The sequence below is a fragment of the Paroedura picta genome, chromosome 3 (assembly GCF_049243985.1).
Source record: "Paroedura picta isolate Pp20150507F chromosome 3, Ppicta_v3.0, whole genome shotgun sequence".
Taxonomy (NCBI): domain Eukaryota; kingdom Metazoa; phylum Chordata; class Lepidosauria; order Squamata; family Gekkonidae; genus Paroedura; species Paroedura picta.
In genome coordinates, this window is record NC_135371.1 from 154,435,469 (window position 1) to 154,461,746 (window position 26,278).

General features: G+C 42.8%; 1 protein-coding gene across 2 annotated transcripts in view; it reads right to left on the reverse strand.

Annotated features, from left to right (window-relative positions):
- Positions 1–700: 700 nt before the first annotated feature.
- SPATS2 (spermatogenesis associated serine rich 2) overlaps positions 701–26,278 on the reverse strand; it is a 50,114-nt gene continuing 24,536 nt past the window's right edge. For both annotated transcript variants that reach the window (XM_077328776.1, XM_077328777.1), the window contains exons 3-13: positions 21,011–21,090; positions 20,349–20,457; positions 18,129–18,178; positions 16,923–17,184; positions 15,673–15,870; positions 12,814–12,949; positions 9,152–9,210; positions 5,744–5,853; positions 3,873–3,975; positions 2,530–2,732; positions 701–1,917 (exon numbers count right to left, since the gene is read on the reverse strand). In XM_077328776.1, coding sequence (XP_077184891.1) covers positions 1,606–1,917; positions 2,530–2,732; positions 3,873–3,975; positions 5,744–5,853; positions 9,152–9,210; positions 12,814–12,949; positions 15,673–15,870; positions 16,923–17,184; positions 18,129–18,178; positions 20,349–20,457; positions 21,011–21,090 — 1,622 coding nt within the window. In that variant the 3' untranslated portion in view covers positions 701–1,605. The remainder of the gene's footprint in view (positions 1,918–2,529; positions 2,733–3,872; positions 3,976–5,743; positions 5,854–9,151; positions 9,211–12,813; positions 12,950–15,672; positions 15,871–16,922; positions 17,185–18,128; positions 18,179–20,348; positions 20,458–21,010; positions 21,091–26,278) is intronic.

A 26,278-nucleotide genomic window follows, 5' to 3' on the forward strand; every position in this document is an offset into this window, starting at 1 on the left:
CCCAGTATGGCCTACCCAGGGTTCATAGAGCCGTTGTTAACTGTGCTCCTGAGAACTTCCAATCCAACCTCATATTATGACTGACAAAGTTGTAGTGCCATGAGACACAGCACAGTTTACAAACGCTTGTCCAATGAGCACTAGTACAGAGTAATGGCTAAGATTTGGAAGCCAGAAAACCCTCAAGTTCAACCCTCCCCCCCTCCAAGTACAAGCCATGGGCCTCAATCACCTATCTGCAATACGTTAAAGGTATCTGCTATAAGGATTACTTAATTACATGAAGAGTTTTCAAAATGGCAATGTTGTTTTTCAGTGCTATCATGTGGTCTGCTCCTTCCTACAAATATCTCCCCGGTTTTCATCCCTTTCCCTCTGGTCTGCAACCCCATGAATGAAGACTATATTGTCCTTTAAGGTTATCTTCCTTTGTTGTAATTGAGGAATCTCAGATTTCCCCTCTTGATGGATCCGCAGTGGCACCAAGCCTGAAAACCTACAGTCAACTGAGGCAACCAAATTATATCCATCTTTCCAGCTAAATGTTCCAGATATTTGATTTGGATGAAGCAGTACAATTGGGGAGGGTCAAAGTCTGGTTCATCTGGCATAAAGAGCCACCCAATCAGCCCACAGCTTCATGATTCCATTCTCCCCAAGCCCTCCAAAAGAAGAAATAACAGCAGGGTGGAGGTCACCATCTTTTAACATGTACGTCATTTTTTATTTATACAAGGATAGAGAAAGACTGCAGCAGTATTTGTTTTTGCTTGAGATCACCTAGGATTAGCACTGCTAATTAAACCGCTAGAAATTTAGTTTAGGATCAGATGTTGGGATCGAGGCGAGGAGGTGAACAAATGAAACCTCCCATCTGTCGCCAAACATTAAAAGTAGGGAACATCTAAATTTATACATGACGTACAGACAGAACGCTGCTTCTCTCGAGAGGATTGACTCTCTCCTGTTTTCTGGTGGAAGAAGTATACAAAGCCCAGATTCCCCAAGCGTAGTATTTAGGTAAGAAGATGTAGAAAGAAAAACTCTCCAAGCAATCTCTCTTATGGCTCCCCACCCCGTTGAGATTTCTCACTCTGGGCTCCCAATTCACAGCAATGTGTTTCACTGCCAGCATGAAGAACTTTGCTGTTAGGAGTAAGGCCTGGCTAGCAGCACTGAGGTGTATGAATGTGTGTGTATGGGGGGAAGGGGGGTTTGCTCCAGAGGCTTTTAAGACTAGGGCTCTTGGAAGACATCCCTCTCTCATTCTTTTGCTTTGAGGCTGAGACGCTGCCAATGTTTAAGGACGGCATCAGAATAAAGAAGAGCCACAGAGTGCAAAGGAGATGGCAGCAGTGAGGTTCACCCAGGCCGGGCCTGACAGCACGAGGATGCCCTTTCCCACCCCAGCCCGACCCAGGTCACATGGCAGGAAGCAGGAACAGGAGAAGCAAAAGGAAACTGCCTTCTCAGAAAAAGGAATGATCAGGGAAGAGAAGTGGCACAGGGACAGCAAGTGTAAACTTTCCTTTGTTAATAACTCTAGCTAGGTGTGTCCTACAATCCTGTCATCCAGTTTTGGAAAGTGGAGAGAGTTCATGGTCCTCAAGAATTGGCCACCTCATATTGGCTTGACCGAGGTTTCCTCTGTGGGAGAGCCTTGGCTTCCTTGTTGAGTGTGCCTGAATGCGCTTGTGCAGACGGGGCCGACGGACTTGCCTCAGGACTGGGACCAGTACTAGTTCCATTGCTTCCTGTGGGATAAGTCTGGCTGAGGTGGTTTGTGTTCCCAGGAGGCGGACGGGACCTGGAACTTGACTGGTACCAAGGCCCATTTCTGTACCGATGCAGGGACCCATTTGGGCGCTGTCCTTGAGGCCTGTAGCCTTGGCCTGGTCTCCTGTTACCCTGGAACCCCTGAAATGGAAAGATTGATCAACATTAGCAATACAAAACTTTGGAACAGGAATGATATCTGACAAGTAAGAGAGATGTGTCCACTGGCCAGCTAAATATTGACTAAATAATGGACAGGTTTTTGGCCCAGGAATTAATCTCAGTCCAAAAGGAACTTGACAGTCATGCACACCCTGGGCATTCCTATGGCACAGTGCCTTGTTTCCCTTGGTCCAATTCTTTTGCCAGTTCAGAATGAACAAGCATGGCTCTCCCTACTCCTGGCCGAGCAAAATGCCTCTTGGAGTTGCGCACATGTTGGAGAAAGTGCAACCGGAGGCTGGAAATGCAGAGCCACAGCTCTGGCCTAGATAAATCAAGAATTTGTTGGTCTCAGCTTTTGTTGCAGCCTCTCTGTTTCTATGGTGTTCCTATTATAAGGTGGACATACATAGCATACATACAAGCTGCGTGGAGCCGGCTTTCAGGAGGGCGGTATAGAAATTTAATTATGATTAATTAATGAATAAGAAATAAATGTAGCAGAAGAGACACATGCATGCACACTCATGTGACTAATGCACAAAGGCTGACCGCCACAGCACCAGCAGCAGGCAGAACTAGGCTATTTACCTCACGGTAGGGCTGGTATGGGCGATTTGCCACGCTGACAGGCATTTCTGTTGGGACCGACTGTTTCTTATTGGCTGTTGTAAGGCTTGGAGGAGGAGCAGAGGCACTCTCTGTGGGGGTGGATTCATCCGGGCTGCTCACGGATACGGACGTGACGGAGCTGCACCGTGACCTGGTTGAGTAACTGTTTTTGGGATGGGAAACTGAAATGGGAACACAAAGTAAGCTTCTTCAAATGGCTTGTGGTAACTCAAGGCCACCTGATGGCTGGGATCCGGGGATGCGCAAGCAGAAACATAAATGGCTTAGTGCAATACGGATGGCACTAGACCTTGTGAAACACTTAGCGCTGTCCTCTCTATATGTTACAGTGCCCCAAAATTAGTTTGGAAGGTCATGCATAATTGGGAACACAAAGGGGGAATACAAAAAGCCTGACTTAGCTCAAGTGGCCACCGTGGTCTTTTTCTTGCATTTCTGCAACCCCAGTACGTCTTCTATAAAGTAGTTCCTCAAGGAATATTTCTCTTTAGAAACTGATGTCCTTGTGGAGGTACTACTGCAGTTCCAACTATTAGTGATATAACCGGAGGCCTTGGGACATCTTGCCATGGGCAAAAGGCAAGTGCGAGGCAGAAGAACTTTCAAATCTCTGTTATTGCCTTACTTTAGTAATTACTCCCATTACATAAACAGTGCTAAATGTTGTTTCAGGGGAAAGTCTTTCACTTTAGTGCATCATAATAGTGCACTCCTTCATAATGGAAACTGAGAGGTTGAAGAAATAATTCCTTACTTTGAAAACTACCCATGAAACAAATGGAATAAGTTAAAATGTGTATTAATTATATGCATTAATTAATGTGTATTAATTATATGCATACATATGCTGCAGTTAAAGACCTCTCAAAATTCACTATGTAATAAAAGTAAACAGGCATCCCCCACCCCTAAAATCTTGCAGCACTAATATCATGGGGAAATTTATTCTAGAGCAGTGGAGCCACCACACAAAAGGCCTTATTTCACGTCTACAACAACTCCAGTTCACAGTCAGGTAGCATGCTCAGCAGGCTCTCTTCAACTGAGGCTTCCCAAGAAACAAACAACCACCTAACACTTTCCCCCTTAGAAATGTCTTTTGATGGCCGCTCTACCAACAGCAGCCTTTTCCCCTACCCAGCCTTACCATCATGCGAGTGTGGTACCTGTCACAGGCTCACTTACTAACTACACCTATAGTCAGCCTCATAAGCTAGTCCCAAGGCACTCCGACAGCAAATCAGACAGAAGGTGCCTTTTCTGTAGGTTTCACACTTCATCCGTTATATAGGACAGCTTACCTTGTCCAAAGGACTCAATACTCCTTTTTAGTCCCTCTAGGTCACAAGTGAAGCGAGCCACTCTTCCAAGATCTTCATCGTACTTGCGCTCGCTGACAAAGTGCTGAAGGGGAAACAAATTCTGGCACGTTAACATGGCTTCTTGGAAGGCATATTCATGGGTTCCAGAGAAGCTCAAGCAAAGCCCAGCTCAGAGGGCAACACAGCTATGTATTCCTTTCTCTGTCCCACCTATACAAACTGCAGGGCCAGAGACATTGGGGCAGTTGTGCCATCTGCAGTAAGTCACAAGGTATGAAAACCACTGCAAGTTCTAGACGAGGAATCCATGTCTAGTTTCAGTGGGATTTCATCAGAGCTCTTAGATAAGTTTGTTCTGCGCTCTGGTGGTGGAAAGCGGTAGCATGCATCAGAACAACAGTCAGTCAAAATAGGGAAGTATATTTGGTGCCCTGCAATCAGATAAAAATTAAGATTTAGAAAATATAAGCAGTACTGCGTAGCACCTTAGAAGTATTTTAGTGCTTCAAACATTGTTGTAATCCTTACAACCACCTGTAAGGTCAGTAATTCCCTACGATCACAAGTCAAAGGAGGAAGAATAAAAGAAATACATCGGAGACACACTGCTGCTTGGTAAGGCAGGAGCCGCCAAAAACAATCTATGGGGATTTCTCTTAGAATCAGAGCACAACAGCTTTGAGGCAAAAGGAAAGGCAGAGTCCATATATTTTAAACAAACAAAAATAGCAGAATTCTAAAATAATCTCCAACTCTGTGCCCAACTCTGCCTATCTGCATTATGAAAACCAAGCTGCTTTATTTTAACTTCACACTTTTTGGCTGCACAATTTCCCCCAAATGTAGTTTTTGTGTTAGAATTCTGCAGAGTTTGCATGAGACACATTAAGCTAGAAGATGTCAGCTCAGTGCTAACACATCACGGTCTGATTTCTAAAGCTCTACCAGAACAGAACCAAACAGAAACTTTTCAGTTTTCCAGTTTTATTTTTTGCAACCAAAATCACCAGAAATATCTTTTAAAAGTCAAATTAAAACGTTGACAACTTCAAGATTCTGGGCTGGCTCTACACTTTAAAAAAATCATCAGCATGGAACTTTCCTGCTTCCAGGAGGAGCCTCATACTGAATCAGATCCTTGGTCCATCAAGGTCAGTGCTATGTACTCCAACCAGCAGTAGCTCTTTGGGGACGGAGGCCTTTCACAGCATCTACTACCTGCACCTTTTAACTGGAAATGCCAGGGACTGAAGCTGGCACCTTCTGCAGGTAAGATATAGGCTCTACCACTGAACCACCGCCCCTCCCCCTCTCAACCGTATCCTGCTGATTTCCACAACATGCTACTCCCATTAGATGACCATGGTGGTGGTGACCTCTCCTTCTGTCAGTACAATAATGTAATTTAGATCCAATGTATTGTCAGAACTGCCCCTTTCTTTGTAAGTCTTAGGGATGAGCACCAGCCAGTTTCTTATATGGCTTATATATCATTTCCATTCACCCATCCCATGAGTATCAATCCAGATGGGAATGTCAAACCCAGGGCAGAGGTTCTTCAAAGTTCTGTTACCCAGGACTCATCTTAACATAAGATGCTGAGAGCTGAGCCTGGTCCTATGTTTAATAAAAAGCGAGCACACTCTGCAGACCAAGTATGGGTCTTTGGTAAGAGAGGAATGCAAAAGGGCTGAACTGAGCCTATACCCCCTTTTGTATTCCTCTCTTACCCAAGGGTTTCATTCAGAAGTAAGGCCACCACCTTCTACTCCTAGCATCACACCTGCTTCAGCTGTCCAGTCGATCACATCAGCTTAGCAATCAAACAAGGTCTCATGCAGCCCACCCACCTTGATGTCAGCCCTAAGCTCTACCAGCTGCTCCTCTGACATTCGGACTGCCACGTCAGTCAGCTTCTTCAGCGCTTCTGCCTTCTTTTGCCGGCTGCTTAAGATTTCCACTGAAACGTAAAGAAGTTGAGTGCAAAATGTTATTATACCTGAGGCAGCTCAGCTTACTGTAAGAAACAAATGTAAAAGCCTCTATTAAAGCATCTGCTCAAACTTCAAGCCTCTATCTAGGCTTTGAAGGCCAATCCAAGTCTTGCAGTCCTGAACATTCCCAAATCCACAGAGATTTCAACAACCTCAAAAGTTTCTTGACATGATTTCACTGTTCTAACTTGATGAGCACGATGGCAATTATTAAGATCTCAGTTGACTTCAAGAATCTAAGAGGGAACACGTGGAAGATGCAGTCTCTTGGGTAAGTATTGCCTAGTGCAGTTTAGCTCTTTATAGTTTAAGACAGTAACCTGTTTGTAAGATAAGCAAGTAGTGCCGCCATGGCAGTTCTGATATAACGCAACATCAGGGTCCCACCCCAAAACAGGAAAGATGCCGCATTCTGTACCAGATAAAGTTTCTGGATAATTCTTACAGTCTGCACCACTCAAAGCATATTTCCAGTCTGTCCTTCATATTCAAGTCATGCATGTGTCTAGAGGATTCACAAAGCTATTTAATTCAATACCTTTTACTTGCAAGTTCCCCACTGCTGTGAAATGCCAGTGGTATGTTCTAACTCCAGCTCTTCTCTGCTTCTACAGAGGCCATCTTTCATATCTAAAGAGGCTTCCACAGCCATAAATGCTAATGTAAACACAGCATACCATTCTCCTGACATTTCTCCTTACCATTATGAAGAAGAAACAGTTGATGCAGAAGGAAAACAATCTTCAATAATTGAACCACCCCTACATATTTTGCGCGCAGCTTGGTCAGGTGGAATTTACTTTCAGATTCTGTGCGGTTTTGTTGGTTTAAGTATATGTATGGGAGCGGAACCAAAAATAAATGGTTGTTTAATTATTAAAGATTCTTCTCCTTCTACACCAATTGCTTCTTCTTCGTTGTTTAGTCTTGGTGCTGCCCCCCTTTTTTCTTCACTAATTACCATACTGAACAAAAGACATTTGGGTGATCTGTTCCCTATTCCCTTCCATTTCTAAGGCTTTACATTTAGTCTAGGCCACTTCTTATTTTGACAGCAGCCAAAGTAAAAAAATGCTTTGTATCTTCTTCCTAAGATTTGAGGACATTAGTTATTAAGCGATCCCTTCAGGGTTTCTTATAAAAATTATTTGTTTTGTTGTCGTTGCCCCACAAGCCATTATTGTCGGGGAAAGTGGCCGGTTAAGAAGAACTAAATTCTTTCCCACTCATGTTTTGCATTTTCTAAGGTCAAACAGTAATCAAATTTTGGAGGACTTTTTTTGGTTTTGGTAAATAAGGTTCTCCAGTCAACTGGAAAGCCGATACTGTGCAGTAGTTAGAGGACTGGACAGATCAGGGTGACCAAGGTTCAAATCCCTACTTGCTGTGATATTTACTGGGCCTGTCATGCCTTTCAGCCCAACCTAAGAGAGGAGCTGTGAGGATCAAATGGGAGGAGAAAAGAACTATGTGAGCCACCCTGAGTTACCTGAAAGAAGAATAGGAGTAAAAAATGCACTGAAGGTATTTCCTTGTTGCCTTCATTGTTATCTTTAAACATTAATCATGCCATTTTCCTTCTGCATTCACTTTCCAGTTAATATTAATTCAATTTGGCAATGTCTGCATCATTTCTCTTCTGATACCCTGGAAGAGCCTCCACAGCACTGGCACCCTATAATAACCAGTAGGGAACTGCTGACCAGCCTGGTGGTAATGGGGACGGAGAATTACAGAAAATTCTTTTCCCTCTCCGGTCATCCCTGACCACAAGTCTGCCCACTTTATTGTTCAAGTGGCAAACGTGTATTTTTTTCCCTTTATCGCACTGCACAAAACAATCATCCAACAGACCCTTGCGAGTCAGGTGACTATACTAGGCAAATAGGAGACTGCCCGCCCTTAAGAAACATTTTATACAATACCTTTTTAGGCACTTGTAATGCTGAAGCAAATAGTTTAATTCCTGTTGCCCGAGTTGGCTCACTGAGAGCAAGACTGACTTGAACATCCTGCTGGCCAGTGCATACAGAGTAACCTTAAAGCATTTTCAATTTATTAGGGACTCTCATATATCAGCTTTGGCTGATATCCCAACAACAGCCATTCCTCAAAAGGCATGATCTGGCCAATGGGCTCCATGTTGCAATTACATCAAAGTTAGATTACTGTAATGTGCTTTACATAGGGCGATCTTTGAAGATAGTCTGGAAACTTCAGCTTGACCAAAATGTAACAGCCAGACTGTTGCCAGGGTTATAGGGTCTGTATCGCCCTGGAGCTGCAAGAGTTATGCTGTCTGTCCATTGGTTTCTGGGCAGAATTCAAATTGCAGTTCTTACCTTTAAGGCCCTGAATGGCTTGGGAAGCAGGGCATTTGAAGAACCATCTCCTCCTATATTGTCCAAGCCAACAGTTAAGACCCGCTTGACAAGCCCTGCACTATGTTCCATCTATCATGAGAGCTGAGGTGGATGGCAACCAGTGACATGGCTTTTTCAGAAGTGGCTCTACACTTATGGAATGCCCATCCCATTGTGGTTCACCTGGTTCCTATGTTGCTTTCTTTTACGTGTCAGGCCAAACTGTTTCTATTCTGTTAGAAATAAGGGGTTAATGTTTTAACACTATTTAAGTCTGAAGATTGTTATGTTGTCAGTAGTCTGTTTTGATGGTTTTGGGGCTGGCGTTTTAATCCCTTTGAGTACTTTGTTTTTATTGTTTTTAAAAAATATATTCTTAGCTGCCTGGGGCACGTTCCTATAGAGCAGGGTTAGTCAACCTGTGGTCCTCCAGATGTTCATGGGCTACAATTCCCATGAGTCCCTGCCAGCAAATGCTGGCAGGGGCTCATGAGAATTGTAGTCCATGAACATCTGGAGGACCACAGGTTGACTAACCCTGCTATAGAGGCATCAGATTTTAAAATAAAGAAATAAATACCAGAATTCTATTTTTATTCCTCCACATCTTGTGCTGCAGAAATGGGGGCTCAGAATTGTTCCAGCAGGGAATAGGCAAACTAGGGGTATCAGAACAAAAATATCATCTAAATATATTTGCAAGGCTTTCTGCAGTATGTACTGATAAATAGTAGTATTTACCATGTGGCTACAATGCCTTAAAAATGGAAAAATGCACGTGTGGGAGTTTTATATCTGGAAGGGACCAGAGATTATGTAATGGAAGGTCTGGCTCAGACTTCTGCTTGACTGGATTCTACTGCAACCTTTTTGAAAACAAGAAATAAGGTAAAATCCTTACTTGCTTCTGCCTTCACTTTGTCCATTTCACCTAAAAGGGCTACTTCACGATCCATGAGGCTAGGGGAAAGGGAAAGACAAAAGGCATGAGGTGCAAAGAACACCCTTCCCACAAAGAGCTTCTATGCAACTGAGACAGAAAACGAGTTGACTAACGACCCGTTGATGAGAAAGGCATGTAGTCAAGAATCACTGCCTTCCAGACATGAGCCGCTCCAAGCTGGTTCAGTGATCTTTTAAACTTTTAAGTGGATCTGTCCAGCAAAAGCAAAACCAACAGATGGCAGCAGAAAGCTGCAAACCTTTTCAAAAGTGCTGGGGCAGCTCCTCTCTTGAATCGGCTCCCAAACCACAAGACATGAGCTAACACAAATACAACACACACTTTCCATTCATTGCCTTTTCTTTTCCTTGGAAACGTGTCCTCCTTGTTTTCCTTTGAAACTTGTTTTTTCAAGCTCTGAATCTTCAAAATTATCTAGAGTTCTTCCAAGTCACTTAAGAAAAGCACTACACAGAAATCTCAGATGGCAACTCCCCCCCATCAAGGTCACACACACCTCATGGATAGTTAGTCATAGATTAAGGCAATGGTGCCTGGTAGATGGTACATCACTGGGAAGTATTTTATTGGTAAATTTTATTTTTCACCTATTTCTTCAGAGGATCAGTATAGCTTTGCTTACAGTGCCAAAAATATAAACCACATTTTTACACAGAACTGGTTATGACTGCTAGAGAACTAAGGAAGTATATAGAACAATAGAACAGACTGCAACCTTCATCTGCCCCCCCCCCCAAAAAAAAAACTCAAAGCAGTTTAAACGGAGCTTATGTGATTCTTAGTGGTCGCGGAATACTTTACAGCTCTGGAAAACTCTATTCTTGCTTGGTGACAGATTATGCTTTGAAAAGTGCTATTCTATGCTACTCCAAAGTCCCTTCCGGCTGATATGATTAAAGTAATTGAGAATTTTATTATGGATAGGCATTTGCATAGTACTTCCTTTGCCTCTCCTGGTCACACCACCAAATCTGCCTTCTCTCACACTCACAAACCTCACAAGCACTGGCTGATTTTTCCTGTGGCCCATCACTTCAGACTCTTTCTGCTCGATGCCATTGTTCAAAGATAGGAGAACACCATATTGAAATACACTGAGCAGAAAGTGGTGAATATTCTGAAGTATCTTTGTTAGAAGAATGGCAGATTCTTCAAGTTACCATACTTTGTGGCATTTTTAAAGCCACACAAAATCAAAGTTTTGAGGTTGCAGATTTGGGGATGAGTGTATATATGTAATATTTTAGAAAGCTTATTCTCTTAATTCCCAATGATTCCTTGAGTCACCAATTCTGATTTGTAAGCAACAGTGATTCCAGCATCTTTGGCAATAAAGTTCAAGTTCTGACACCATTTTAACATTTGACCAAGCCCAGCTTGCTCTTTTACAGACCACAGTGCCTGCAACTCAAGTACTGCCTTCTGAACTCCTGCCCTAGAAGAAGAAATGATTTTTCACTAAAGAGGTGCCATCAATTGGTTTTCCAAAAGCAAACAGAAAAGGATTTGACATGGGAATGCATCCAACAACTATTCCTGGAAACAGGAATGTGCAAGACTTTTGCCCCGCAGAGTGGCAGATGTACTGCTTGCAGAAAAGGGCAGATAAACTCAGCTAGAAAGTTAAACTGACCTGACCACAGGTTCACTGCTTTATCAGTCCTGTGTACAAAGTCTTGCTGCAAGAAACTTTTTTGTCTGGCATTTATTTAAGGAGGTTCCACTGGCTTTGCTCCAAACAGGCACTTCACATCCCTGTATCACGGAACTATACTTCCTGGTTTCTGCTGGTTTAGCTCTCACCGTTCCCATAGTAACTGGGAGATTTACCTGAGCAAAACTAGTGACCCATACTTGGGTCTTTAACCTTCCTGAATGTGACGCAATTGTGTCGTGGATAATAATCTGAGCAAAAGAGCAAGCAATTAAATTGTTACAAGAGGTGGTATTTTAAAAGTAGCCAACTAGCAGTTTAACTGCTTCATGTAGAGATTAAAAACCTCAGAGTGGCTGTATGAATACTCAACTATTGTACCAGGGGCAGATTCTAGTAATTAAACTCATCCCTAAATATTACCAAGCAGAGTTTTTTTAGCATCTCCTTAAGTCCCATCCCATTTTTTTTTCAAATTATTCTCGCATAATTCATAAGATATTATGTATGCCAGGGATGCAGGTGGAAATCAGGCATACAAGTAGCCCAAACCAAAACTATACTCCCATTTAGCATCATTAGCTACAAAACTGCTCAACACAACATTCAGGATCAGAACCCCAATTTCAATATGGTGAGTGCTAGTTTTAATTAAACTGCCAGAGATCAAACTCTGCAGCAACACGAACACATGTTTAATGAACAATCTTCCAAATATTTTCCCTGGGACCATATCACACACCCACCTACAGCTGCCCTGTTTGCTTGAATGGAGCTTTGAAAACCTGTACTGGATTGGATCTGTGAAAAACCTGTGCTGAAAAGAATTTCTACCAGCAGATTTGGATGCCCTACCTCCTGCTGCTCTTCGGGGACAGAGGCTCCCCATGAATAGATGGGAGGACAGTCGGAGGTTTGTTACAGGAATAGGGAATTGGTGAAAATCAATCCTCCCACCCCTCCGGTCAACTCGATCTGACTCATTTTTGTATGAAGGTCAGGGATTAAGGGACATCCATTTGCACATTTGAAAGGTGCACACTAAGGTAATTCAACTGTGATGAGGGTTTAATCAGTTTTTAATAATCTGCTTTAACCAAATTCAGAGAGACCTTTTGCATGCACACCAAGGCTCACAACAGAAGTTTAGAAATTACATATAGAAATCAAAGAGCAACCTGCAAAGAATGATGAAGGGATGTTATTCTGCAAAAAGAAAAATCTGATAATACTTGGAATGCCAAGTAACAGGCTGGTAGATGACATCAACTGCTCAAGCTCTCTTAACATCTAACAGACCTTTTTAAAATAGTAAATTCCCAACCACCCGAGACAGGAAGGCTTTGGCCAACACTGCTCAGTGAAAAACTTGTTTGAAATCTTTTTCATCTGTACAATAGATAGATATTCCTGAAGTTATATACTTGCTGCATTAAAAATGCTAATTTTGTTACAAATTTGGCATTAGCAGTGCTCCTTAAGAACTGCTTGTTCTGATCTTTTGATTTTGCAGTCCTGGTGCAGCTGCTGCTCAAGAGAGATGGCTATGCTCCACTGGCACATGATGTTTCAAGGTTCAAATGCCAACAAATCAAGAAGGGACAATACTTCCCTGGTAGCTGAAGCATGCAGGGTTCAGTGGCTCCAGAAGATGCGTGAAGAAAGCCTTCTATTACTTTAAGAATTTACAGTAACTCAAATGCTGCAGATGCTAACTGCCAGTATCCGCAATTCTATTCTTCACACGTCTTTTAAAGCCATTGTGATAAAATATGGTCATCTAAAACTCCCATTTCCAAGTGACATTCATCACAGATATACCACCTGACTGCTCACGTGGCTCCAACCTTATAGGAGACAGGTCTCCAAGATAATAAGAAGGACCCCTTTTTATCATAACCTGATTCACTTCTGAACACTTCAATCTCTCCGAGTTTTATCATACCAGCTCTGCAGCTCGGCAAAAGCCTGTTTCATCTTCTTAATGGAGGCATCCATTTCTTCTTTGACTACAACTCGATACCGAGCCAGCGAGACAGTGCATCGTTGGAGGTCTTTCACGGACTTTTCAATATTGGAACCTGCCCAAAACAACCATGCAAACACCCAACAGCATTAGACTGTACACGTTTTCCAAACGACAGTGAATCAAGATCTTATTTCAAGCCACTCTTTGGCATGTTCCTACAAAAACAATAGGTAGGGAAAAGTATTGGCAGTTTTTTCAAACTGAAGGCTCAAATACTCAACAGGACAAGCCTTCCCAAATAAATCACATAATAACAGGCTAAACTAACCAATTGTGAATGAAACTAACTTTCAGAAGGTATTACTCCAATAAACTAAAACCTGTTTGAGAGAATGGTTTCCTCTAAAGTAGAAATTGGAAGGTTTAGGTGTCAGTAACAAAGGTTAGGCCAGGGGTAGTCAAACTGCGGCCCTCCAGATGTCCATGGACTACAATTCCCAGGAGCTTCTGGGAATTGTAGTCCATGGACATCTGGAGGGCCGCAGTTTGACTACCCCTGGGTTAGACTCTGTGCCTCAGATCTCTGACAGAGCACATCTCTGGGCTGATTTTTGTCACCAAATTTGCTGGAGCACTCATGCCCTACTAAGCTGGACTCCCAGCTGCTTGTTACAGCCCTTGTTATAGCAAGAAGGTGAACCACCATTGCCAGGAGCCGGATATTCACATCTTCCTGAAGTTGAGGATAATGACCATGTTTAGAACTAAGGTCTTAGAGGTCCTTCTTACTGACAGGTGGAGAGAGGAATAGTGGAGGCAAGAAGAGAAACCACAAAGGGCAGCTGTTTCTCATTAGCTACTAGGTCTCTTTGAAATTCTGGTTCAGGAACAAACTCTGATCAAAGGGGGGGAAATACAGGAACTGTGGCTTTGCGATTGGGAATAAAGTGGAACATTCCAAAACCATGTAAAAGGCTAGATATAAAACAGCAAATGACTATCCAGTTGGGATGTCAACTAATTAAAGGATTTTAGGCATCCAGCTCTCTGGTTTTGATTTAACAGCAAGAAGAGACAAACAGAAGGCAGGGGGCCAACTGCTGCCCAATGGAAATGCAACATTTCGTGTTACAGTGTTCACAGTCCACCCACTACTAGACAATCTAATTAAATTCAATCTCAACTAACTCATGCTCACTTAATGTGTTCTGCAAATTAATTCCCCATGTCTGCAATACATTCTGTGCCTTCTAAGAGTTCAGCACAGCCCAAATAAGAGCAGAGTTGGAACACAAATGGAATTTAGAAAGATATATTCAGTCCAGTGACTTTTGTTTGCTCTCAGAGCAGCCAAATAACAAGAAACCCATCCTGGTGCATGTCTCTTTCTGTGTGTTTACTCAGCAACTTAAGACATGATTGATTTTGAGATTTGGGCTGCCTTGCACCAGCAGCTGGTAGACAGAAAAGGAATGTGAATTTTCAGAAATGGGGAAACCATCTGTGATCTTCCCTACACAGATCATTACCCCAGAAATGCTGGAACCTAATGTAATAATTAGCATCCTTCTGGCATTACACCAAAGCTGAAGAACAGTAAAGGGCAATGTCAGGTCATTTATTGTTTAGAAAATGTTGTGAATACACTTTTTAGAGTTAAGGAATGCAGCTGAAGTGTTCATAAGAAAAGATAAGAATATCAACAAAGTTCATCCAGCTTTGAGAGAGACAGTTTGGTGTAGTGGTTAGGAGTGTGGACTTCTAATCTGGCATACCGGGTTTGATTCTGCGCTCCCCCACATGCAACCAGCTGGGTGACCTTGGGCTCATCATGGCACTGATAAAACTGTTCTGACCGAGCAGAGATATCAGGGCTCTCTCAGCCTCACCCACCCCACAGGGTGTATGTTGTGGGGAGAGGAATGGGAAGGCGACTGTATGCCACTTTGAGCCTCCTTCGGGTAGGGAAAAGCAGCATATAAGAACCAACTCTTCTTCTTCTTTATGGATTCCAACAAAGTGAACAAAACAGACATTTATCCATTGCATTTCTGCCTTGTCACAGGGATACTCGACAGAGCTCCCCAGGGGCTCCCTGGCCTTTCACCTTAATGGACTTGGCCAAAAGATATTCCTAGCATTGCTGTTAAAGCAGGAAATCAACTGCTTCCATTGACCTAGTGGTTACCGCACCTGGGAAAGGGAGCAGAGCCTGGATGCTGACTCCCATTTCAAACTGCCTCATCCCCCCCCCCCCTGCATTGCTCAGGCATGGCAGGGAGGTGTGGCCAGCTGACATCACTTTGGGCCCAGTTCCGAGGTTCCTTGAAGCCTGAAAAATAATTCAAGGGCTCCTCCATAGTCAAAAAGTTGGGAAAGGATGCTTTAAGCAGACATTGCTTTAAACAGACATTTAAACAGATGCTTTAAACAGACATTGCAGCTGTTCTTGTACTATCGAAGTAAACTCTAAAGTATTTTAGTTTGCTAGAGTAGCCGGCACAATGCCCACCTAGCTGCTAAAAACTGTATGGTGAGTGGGGATTTGAACATATCTATCTGTGACTCTGGTCCAACATCCTGTCCACCATATGCTAAAAAGATTAGATTCAATCAAAGCATCTGATACTTTATATCAAGGGTAGCCCCCTGGCAGGGGCTCATAGGAATTGTAGTCCATGAACATCTGGAGGACCACAGGTTGACTACCCCTGCTTTATATCATAGCCTCAAATCCCAGACACACTTCAGGCTTGGGCCACCATTCATAACCTGGTCCGCAAAGCCAGATGACCAATTAGAATCCACAGAGCCACCAGACGCCCTCAGGCCTACCTAGCTTCTTGTTTCCAGAGGACACAGGGACCTCATCTAGCATGGCTAGCGATGAAGGAACAGTTGAGTGGCTGCTTGGTACAGATCTGGAGAATGGCTTGCCGGGGCTCCTCAGTTCTGGATGCACTCTGAGAGACTGGGTATTCTGGACAGGCTTTGGACTGAAGTCTGCGAGGCGGTTTTCTAACTCAAGTGTTGCTGAGGAGGGAGAAAAGTTCCCAGTTTAAATATCCAAGAAACACACATAGGATCACAACCCATCAGATAGTACAAAAGAAATCGTACAGGCCACACTTAAATTATTTTCCCCCAGCACATTTTGAAAACCTTGGCCCAGTTTCCATCTATTGCGTGGCCCCAAACACAATAGGCTTTGAATATGCTCCCCACCACAGCTAGAATCTCCTTGGTGCTCTAGCTTCCTTCTCTAAACAGATGAGAAGAGAATTGACACCAGCTGACTAATAAAGTCAATTTATTGCAAAGCAAATGTTCTTGGTACCTTTTTTTGAATGGCGCAGCTCACAAATTCAAACAAGTATGGGAAAGTTGCTGAAAATGAGGTCCTAAGCTCTTGCCTTGTTTTTGAATGAAACCTTTTCTTATTGGCTAATCCCTTTCCAATGTTATTTTTGGAAATCAAGGTTTCTGATCTCAAATAATTATAAGGCTTCTCAAAGTATCACATTGACTATCAGCTTGCATGGCTGTGGAGAATCCCCAAATCCTCTCTCTGAAGTGGGACTGCTTGCGCCTTCAAAAACGGGGCAAGAGCCTAGGACCTCGTTTTGGCAACTTCCCATAACTGTCTGAATTTGTGAGATGCACCATTCAAAAGAAGTTACCAAGAACATTTGTTTTGCAATAAATTGACTTTATTAGACAGCCAGTGTTGATTCTCTTCTTGACTTCAACTTTGTTGGGTTGCTGGTCTCTCTTCTCTTCTTCTCCATGCAGCCTAACCTACTTTCAAGGAAGGCTTAACAGGGCCGAAACAATGCCAGATTAATTAATTTATTTGTTTCTGTAAGTAGCCTTCAACTTGCTCCCACTCCTATCGCTCAGGACCCTCTGGAAACCCAAAATCGTTTTCAAAGGTATTGCAAAAGGACCAGTTTACCTTGTATCTGTAAAAACCACCAAGCAGCAATGTACAACATAATTTAGAACACTCTCACTGATATTTAACTACAGCAGTTGATAAGAGAGTTGTGGGAAAAGGAAAATAAGCCCCATGCGGTAGAACTAACCTGCACTGTCAGGCACCTCAGGAGTAGCAGGTTCATTTTCCTCCAACTCTCTGGCATCAATGGAAAGAGTATCCAAACCTTCACTGAGTGAGTCCACAGATTCTGTGTCATTGGTTGTGCCGTTGACATGGTAACCATTGATCCCACCCTTCTCTGATGATGCTGCAGACTGTTCTTCTTCAGTAGACACAGGTTTGCTGGGGTCAAGAAGACTGGCACTTGATTCTGCAGGAGGCTTTGGTTTGGTTTTCTTCTTTTTGTTCTAGGGTTTCATAGATCCACCCCACCAAAAAAAAAGACATATAATTCCTGAAGTCAAATCCAAATTCATTCTAGGACTCAGTTACTAGACACATGATAATCATGAGCAGATAGATACTATGGAACAGTAATATGGCGTGGGACAAATTATTTATATTGTAACCAGATTTAAAATAAGGTTGTTTATCATTGGGAACCTGGCAAATTGTCCCAAGCTAAGCAGAGAAATGTTCCCAGTAGTCAGGCTCAGGAGTCCTGCTCCAAGTAAAGAAGAGGGTACAAGGAGCTGGAGAAAAGTCAACTTGCATCTGAGGAAAGAAACTGGTGCCTTAAGTGGCCAAGATAGTCATCAGCTGAGATAAAAGGCCAGAGACTAGATGTGTCCACTGAACACCAGGCAGGGTCAATGAAAAACAGGGTAGAAGGGACAAGGAAAAAGAACATCATATATGAGAAAAAATGAGGCAAGTCTGCAGGAAGTACAAGTGAAGTGGCTGGATTAAGCAAAACTCCCTCTGTGGACAGAGGGCTGAGAAACTGGGAGACTCCCCCCAACCCTGTTAGGGAACAGTTTAAAACTGTGTATATCAAGAGGGAATTTCCTGGACTAACTAGAAATAACTGCAGGAAAAAAGGGAATCAAATGTGTTAAACTGATTCCACCTGAATTTTCCCAATAATACAATCATGTGTAGTTAAAGTGAATTACAGGTTTTAAGGTTCATTTCAAAAACTGTACAGGAGACTATGATCAGCAGAAAAACAACTTTTAGGCAATCAATAGAAAAGAAAGCATTTTGATGCATTCTCTCATAGGCTCTTTTACTGCATTCCTACTGTTAAGTGGGAGCAGCACAGGGAGATGGGATATCTTTCAATAACCCCAGCAAGCCAAGACAATATGTATCTTCCAAACAGTGATTTCATGCATAGATATAATGTTACCTTTTTCTTGCCTGTAACTGTCCATTCTTTCAATACTGCACTGGCACTGCCTGCAAATTAATATAAATTAAAAAAACATAAACAGTAATAGTTCATGTGCTCCTTATCCACCCAATGGAGAAAGATGCCTGACAGACAAAACAGCTGGAACATCTCCTATAATCTGCATTTAATGTTTTCCCTGCAGCAACAACAAATTCTCACTCTGGGAACAACGTCCCACACACATTTCACCAACGTTTTACTCTGGTGTGGGAGGATGATGTATGTGGGGAAAGATAAGAAATAAATTTGCCTCTGCTCAAGCACAGACAGCACTGTTAAGGACCTTAGATAAGAAAATCAAGGATTTTTGCAAGACAATAAATGAAGAAATTTCTGTGCTTGCAGAAACTATTGCAGGTCAGAGTCAGGTCAGTAAAAAGGACATATGTTTTTAATAAAAGGGTGTTTCACAGTACACGGGGACACTAGATTTTGTTTAATGGTTGTACACTGGCTTTTAAGCTCTATAGTTCTCGCCTCACTCCTATATCGTGCTATCGTCTTTTCAAAGCAGATCCTAAATAGTTTCTGAAGGAGACTGGTTAAAAATAACATTTACAAAGTGGACTGAAACATATAGACCTTATTTGTTGTTGTTGTTAGGTGCAAAGTCGTGTCCGACCCATTGCGACCCCATGGACAATGATCCTCCAGGCCTTCCTGTCCTCTACCATTCCCCGGAGTCCATTTAAGTTTGCACCGACTGCTTCAGTGACTCCATCCAGCCACCTCATTCTCTGTCGTCCCCTTCTTCTTTTGCCCTCAATCGCTCCCAGCATTAGGCTCTTCTCCAGGGAGTCCTTCCTTCTCATGAGGTGGCCAAAGTATTTGAGTTTCATCTTCAGGATCTGGCCTTCTAAGGAGCAGTCAGGGCTGATCTCCTCTAGGACTGACTGGTTTGTTCACCTTGCAGTCCAAGGGACTCGCAAGAGTCTTCTCCAGCACCAGAGTTCAAAAGCCTCAATTCTTTGACGCTCGGCCTTCCTTATGGTCCAACTTTTGCAGCCATACATTGCAACTGGGAATACCATAGCCTTGACTAAACGCACTTTTGTTGGCAGGGTGATCTCTGCTTTTTAGGATGCTGTCTAGATTTGCCATAGCTTTCCTCCCCAGGAGCAAGCGTCTTTTAATTTCTTTGCTGCAGTCCCCATCTGCAGTGATCTTGGAGCCCAGGAAAATAAAATCTGTCACTATCTCCATTTCTTCCCCATCTATTTGCCAGGGATGGACCTTATTATTACTGGTTAACTATGATAAAGGCCTCTCCATGTGATCAACGCCATGCAACAAAAAGATGCACCTGGGGTTGCCACTGAAACTGGTTCGTACCTAGTTTCATATTATGCAATGAAAATGTGAATCTATTTAAGCTTATACAAATGAGTCATGCTGAAAAACAGAATTTGTACTGCCACTATCATGCTTAATAGCTTATCATGTTCAATAGCTTAGAACAAGGATTTGTCCACTCTTCCAAAGAGTTTCTAGTCCTCACAGCTAAAAGTAACATGTAGAAGTGTACTGGCAGTCAGCATATATAATTTAGAAGTGACAGACAATTTGAGAGTCACTATATATATATAGCTTGTTCAAACACAGATCTAAACACTCACCGTCCCACATGCAAATTGCAGGAATATCTATTTACTACAATTATGCATATTTGGATATCCACAGAATACATGTCCAAAATATGCATCTTGATCTGATCGCATGATCACATAAAGAAACCTTGGGAAGGTTATGAACTGGTCACATGGTGGATCACTTTACTTAGCAGTCCTATTCTTGAAGGGAGAAAAAGAAGCAAGGACCAGAGAGCAAGAGCCTAGAGTCTACTGACAATGCTCAGAATTTACTGGCCTAACATTCTTTTTAACAGTGGCCAGACAGATGCTTCCGAGAAGCCCACAAGCTGCTCCTGGCCATGCACCCTATTCTAAAACATTATTTCTTATTCCTTGACCAAACATAGTACAAGTCTTGTGAGAAAATATATACACCCTAGCAAATACCAAAATGCAAACATAACACTGGGTAACTGCACAATTACATAGAGAGGGCAAGTGAAGTAAGATGCCAGCAAATTTGCCCACTTCATACTACTTATTCCTGTCACAGAGCTGGGGGTTTGCAGTATCCCAACCAGAACTGTGTTGCTGAAAAACTCACCTTCCATGAAAGCTTGCACTGTTCGGTCTACGCAGTTATCGAAGTGCTGCAGCACTAGGATAATTTCATTGTTGCTGCGATTGGGGACTATTGCTCGCACAGCACCGATCTAAAAAAAGCAAGATATCCAAGTCACATATTAACTAGTGGCTTCCAATTGTCAAATACTCTCACTTCTTACAGAGGAAAATAATTAAGTTTCTGTTCTCCCAGCCAATGTTAGTTTCATTTCTGCTCTGGGAACAGCCCACTAATGCTGTTTTTTTTGGCAACGTTTTTCTGAAGCCAATCCCAGAGCAGGCAGGCCAAGTCTCTCATTTATGTTGTAAGCTGGAATCAATGTGAGTTGTCACAATCATTTGTATCACAAATCAGCAAGGCTGGATTTTAAACAGCTGGCAGATAAGACGGGAGTTAGTCCCGCTGCCAAACTGGTCCAAGTCACTTGCCAGGAAGGGGGAAAGAGGTAAGGTATTGCTGAATACCATTCACCAGTTAACGACAGAGGCAGAGATATTAAATGAAACTACAGAAGGGCTAAGAAACCTCCCTATACTGACTGGAGAGCCTCTACAAGTCTGAATTTCTATTCATGGGCACTTATAAGTTCACTGACATGTGCAAACCAAAATGCTGTTTCAAAGAACTGAGGAATTGCTCACCTTCTCTTTCATGTTTTCAAAAGTACCTCCTTGGGCCATCACAGTATTAGACTGCACGTCAAAAATAAACCCTGATGAATCTGAAGGAACAAAGAGAAGTCAATGTTCAGAATGGAAGACACTAAAAAGATACAAATAAAGTTCATGGTCAAACTCTAGGTGTGGACTGCACTGAATGATCATAAAAACAAGGCAAAAGAACTGCTCAGATCCCTGAAAGCAACCCTTGCAGATATGCTTCAGAAGGGAGGAGTTCAATGCACCTGGCAGCAATTGTACAAACTGCCTTCATAGAGAACTCTGACCTGGCCCATTTTGTCAGGGCTGTTTGTCTTCAAAGTGTGCCTCAGGAATGCTTGCTATTGACCAGTTCTGAGAGTCAGAAGCTAAGCCTGGGATATTTCAACATTTTTCAACAACTTAAATCATAGAATCATAGAGTTGGAAGGGGCCATACAGGCCATCTAGTCCAACTCCCTGCTCAATGCAGGATCAGCCCAAAGCATCCAAGAAAAGTGTATATCCAACCTTTGCTTGAAGACTGCCAGTGAGGGGGAGCTCACCACCTCTTAGGCAGCCTATTCCACTGCTGAACTACTCTGACTGTGAATTTTTTTTTCCTGATATCTAGCCTATATCGTTGTACTTGTAGTTTAAACCCATTACTGCGTGTCCTTTCCTCTGCAGCCAATGGGAACAGCATCCTGCCCTCCTCCAAATGACAACCTTTCAAATACTTAAAGAGAGCTATCATGTCCCCTCTCAACCTCCTTTTCTCCAGGCTGAACATTCCCAAGTCCCTCAACCTACCTTCATAGGGCTTGGTCCCTTGGCCCCAGATCATCCTCGTCGCTCTCCTCTGTACCCTTTCAATTTTATCTACGTCCTTCTTGAAGTGAGGCCCCCAGAACTGCACACAGTACTCCAGGTATGGTCTGACCAGTGCCGTATCGCTCATTTGGTCACTGTTCCCAACAGGCAATCTTAAGGACTTACACACTTCTGTACTCATTCATCTCAAAAGTTTAACTCTGTTTAGGACTGATTTGTAAGTGAGCCTCTTAACTGCATTTCTAGAGCAAACAGCACAGGCTGGAGTGACGCCTCAAGGGAGGGAAAAGGGTGAACCAAATTAATGACTCAACCTCTTTTCAAACCACCCTCTTGGAATGAGACAGCTATTTCTTTTGCTTAGGACATGCCCATGTCCAGCTGAATTAGCACCCACTGAGGCTGTTACATGCACTGGGCTTCCTGAACTCAAACCAGGTCAGCTTTCAGCACAATGACATCGGTCAGAAATGAGCTCAGGGCATGGCAACGGAGCATATGAACCACAGCCTGAAATAAAACTAGAGCAGCCCCAGAGATCAGCATGTGAATAACATATTAATACAGTTTTATAAGGCTGTCAAGTGTCCAAAATTCTGCCATACTAGCCAATTTGGGTGGTGAGAGGAGGAACAGAACACACAAAAATCACACCAAGAAAATATAGCCACATGTTAATCTAATTCAATACCAACTGAGTTAAGTAGAACAGTCCTAAAGCTTTTATACTACTGTACTAATCAAAGAACATATGGTTATCAAACCTATGTGCAGAAATCTATCTCAGCACCTAACCTTTATTCAATATTTAATCTCACCATCCTGGATTTGCAAACTGCACTAGAACCCATTAATCAAGATCTGCTGGCTGCTAATTCTGATAAAGGCCCGTATAACTTCCAACAAAACCTTTATTTGTTTTATATTTAGGACTTGGGGCCACAAATGGGTATACCTAAAGAGCTGAAGTAACAAGAAGGAAGTGGCTTGATCATCTTAGGGCTGTGGTTTTGAGAAATTCTTTAAACTTATGTGGTTGTGAGTATCAGGACGAAGTCTCTGGATACATTCTCTCCTTTCTATCTACCACTAATCAAAAGTGGCATGGAAGAAAGGTGACTACAGCCCACCCCCCCTTGCTACGCTTTCATTGCCGGTGCATGACTAACACAATGTGACAGGCACAACAGCACAGGAGGGGAGGGGAGGGGAGGGGAGAGGAGGAGATTCCTTTGTGGGTGGAAAGTCTATGCCCCCTCCCCAAAATATTTCTTTGCCTGTATGTATATGCTGGTGAGGTATAGAGTTACCATCAACCTGTGAGAAAAAACAGCTCCCTATTGGCTTAACAGGGGTTATTCACCAGGGGATGATATTTCCATCCAGGACATGAAAAGCTTAAGCTTCAAAATTGCCACACACTTAGGTCCTTAAAAGACACCTTGCTTACTAAAAATGACAACGTGGTCTGTTTTCATAGAAGGAAAGATGCTATTCTACAGCTTGATTGCGAGGCATACATTCACAAGATGATCAATCCACATCCCAGAAGAGGCTGTCCTTTGAGACTTCTTAAAGAGAAAAAGTACAGCACACAGCAGCTATTCCTCTCTGCTCACTCCAGACAATGATAATCTCAATAGGGTCACTGTGATCTTATCCCTTTCAGAGAGGGATAAATATGTATGCAAGGAACAGCCACGTGTAATGCTATCTTGTGTCATGCTATTTTATTTTTTTATTCTCCTTTTTTTTATACAACTGAAAATGGTTCTTCCATACTTGAAATATGTACCTGAAATAACCCAACCACTATAGCAACATTTCAACACATTCATTGTTTGTCATCCCATTTGCTGGGGAAAAAAAACTGGGTAGTTTTTAACACCCAGGGGTCCTAAGTAGACTTCGATACAGCTATCGATAGGAGTTGGTTAGGTGTCTGTTTCCACACACACTATTCAATTGTAACTTTTTAAACACTGTAGTCACGGTTACCAGACAAGGCAGTTTTTGAATAGGGGCTCCTAAATCTAGTTACCAAGTCTCCTGAGAAGGTTCAGTGCACCCCTGGACTTTTACTCTTAACAGTAATGTCAAAAACTAGGTATTTAGTTTTCCTGCCTAACAGGCACATGCTCCACAGGGAAGAGCTTCCCCCTTCCCTCAGTCTTCCTGAACTGCTGCAATTGTCATGAATGTAACTACATCATACAAACTCACACTGGGAAGGAGGGAGGGAACGTGCGCCTACACAGAAGACACCTTGATGAACAATTACAGGTAAGTGCAACACTATTTTCAATTTAGTCTTCAGTGCAGTCCCACAGTGGGAGATTACAGAACTCTTTACCTTGGATGTGGAACAATGAGCTTTACTGGAACAAAGAGTACAGTATGGCTCTGCCAACTACTGAATCTCTTCTCGTATTTATATTAAGAGAATAATGCTTGATGAAGCTGCCCAATGACAACCATGTTGCTGCCTGGCAGACGTCCTACAAGGGCATGCCTCTCCAGAACACTGCCGATGCTTTCTTTGAGCTCAAAGCTTCACAGGACATGGTATACTGGCCTGTTCATACCCCACCCAAATAGTTCATCTAGAAATTGTCTATGCTGAGGCTGGCCTCCCCTTTGAGCTAAAAGAGTGGGACATGAAAAGGAATGGGGATTGCCGAAAACCCTTTGTTCTGTCTAAGAAAAAATGACGATCTCTTCACATCTAAAGAATGGAGCGGTTTTTTGGCTAAAAAATACTGGAAGGAGAATGTTCTGAGCAAATTGGAAACTAGAGACCACCTTAGGTAAAACACATGGTTAGCCTGGAACTAAATAAATGGATGGCCAGCCTCCAAAGCTGCCAATTCTCTCACTCTCCCGGTTGAAAACACAATCTTGAAAGGCAAGAGTTATAAATTACAAGTTCTTAACTTATTATTATAATCTGCCCTGACTTTCATGAAATAGGGCAATAATATTAACAATTTGAATGGGAATAAGTTGTCAGAGACCCACTGACAAGCACCACTGCAGCATTATATGTGGTTGTGGAGTTAACTAAACAAATCAACCTCTACAAAACACAGGGGAGAAAGCTCATAAGTGAAGAAACTTTGAGAAAATACTCATGATACTCAGTAGCTGACGAGAACATGGAGAAAATTACCTCTAACGAACCTTGCAGGGAAGGACTCCATTGGGTGGGTTAAAAAAATCTAGTGAGAGTCCAACTATTACAGTGTATGAGGAACACATACCTGCTGTGGGAGTCCATGGTCCTGGACCCCTCCCTCTCTGACACACACATTCTCTCTCTCTCTCTCTCTCTCTCTCTCTCTCTCTCTCTCCTTCCCCCCTCCCCTTTTGCCTGTCACACCTACCTCTCCTTCCTGGTCTCTCCTCCCCACACCTTTCCCTCCCACTCCCTCCTTGCCTCTCCCACTCACCCCTCCTTCCTTGTCTCTATCCCTTCCCCCTCCTTACCTGTTGCAGCAGTAGTTTTGCCTCTGGCACGTCAGAGCTCTGAGGCCCAGGGCCTCAGAGTGCTGCTGGCAGTGGCCACGCGTCTTCCTACTTCCCCAGCCTGCCCCTACCCTACAGAGGGTGGAGCTGCACTGGAAAGTGGAGCTCTGCTGGCAGCAGCCGCCATCTACTAGCATGCTCCCTAAGGTGGGACAAGGGGCATTATTATCATTTCCGTTTGAGGGAATGTGCTAGTAGATGTGTTCCACATTAAAAAAAAAATCCAGAGTAGCTGTAAGAGACTACAGTGTGTTCAATTTTTTTTGAATGCAAAATAGACTTTTGGGTGCAGAAGACTAAGAACTCTATTCTGGCATAGGCTTTTTATGAATTTGCATAGCAAAAACTATTCTCAAATGTTTCCCAATCAACATCTTAACTACAGCCTCTGGCATCCTGCAATTCTTCATAGCTTATCAGAAATATTGTTTCAGGAAATCCCGCACTTCCCAATAAATGTGCTAGTAACCTTTAAGAGGCAACATTCAGTTTTATGGAACTACTGCTGACAGATTCCAGCTCTGCAGTTCTAAGCACCAATACACAATAAAAATAAATCTGCACAGGCTGGTACAAGCCACAGCAAAATTATAGCTACCTGGCTAGGACTGGCTATGAAAATCCATGATTACATTACAGCACAATAAAATATATCACTTAATATGAGAGTCACTGATTGATATACTTCACTGTGCTGCAATTAAGACTGCCACCCCCCACCCCCACCCCAAATGCAAGTACTGAAGAAATTGTGAAAGAGTTTGCTGTAAATTTAGCATCCTTTATTACTGATTATTTTAGGAGAGCCTGATCTTTGGCAAAAGACAAAAAATATTTTTGCCCTCTCACAAGTTTTGCCACAAGTCAGGCATGCAGCTTTAGGCCCAGGCAGCAAGACCCAAAGGTTGCTAG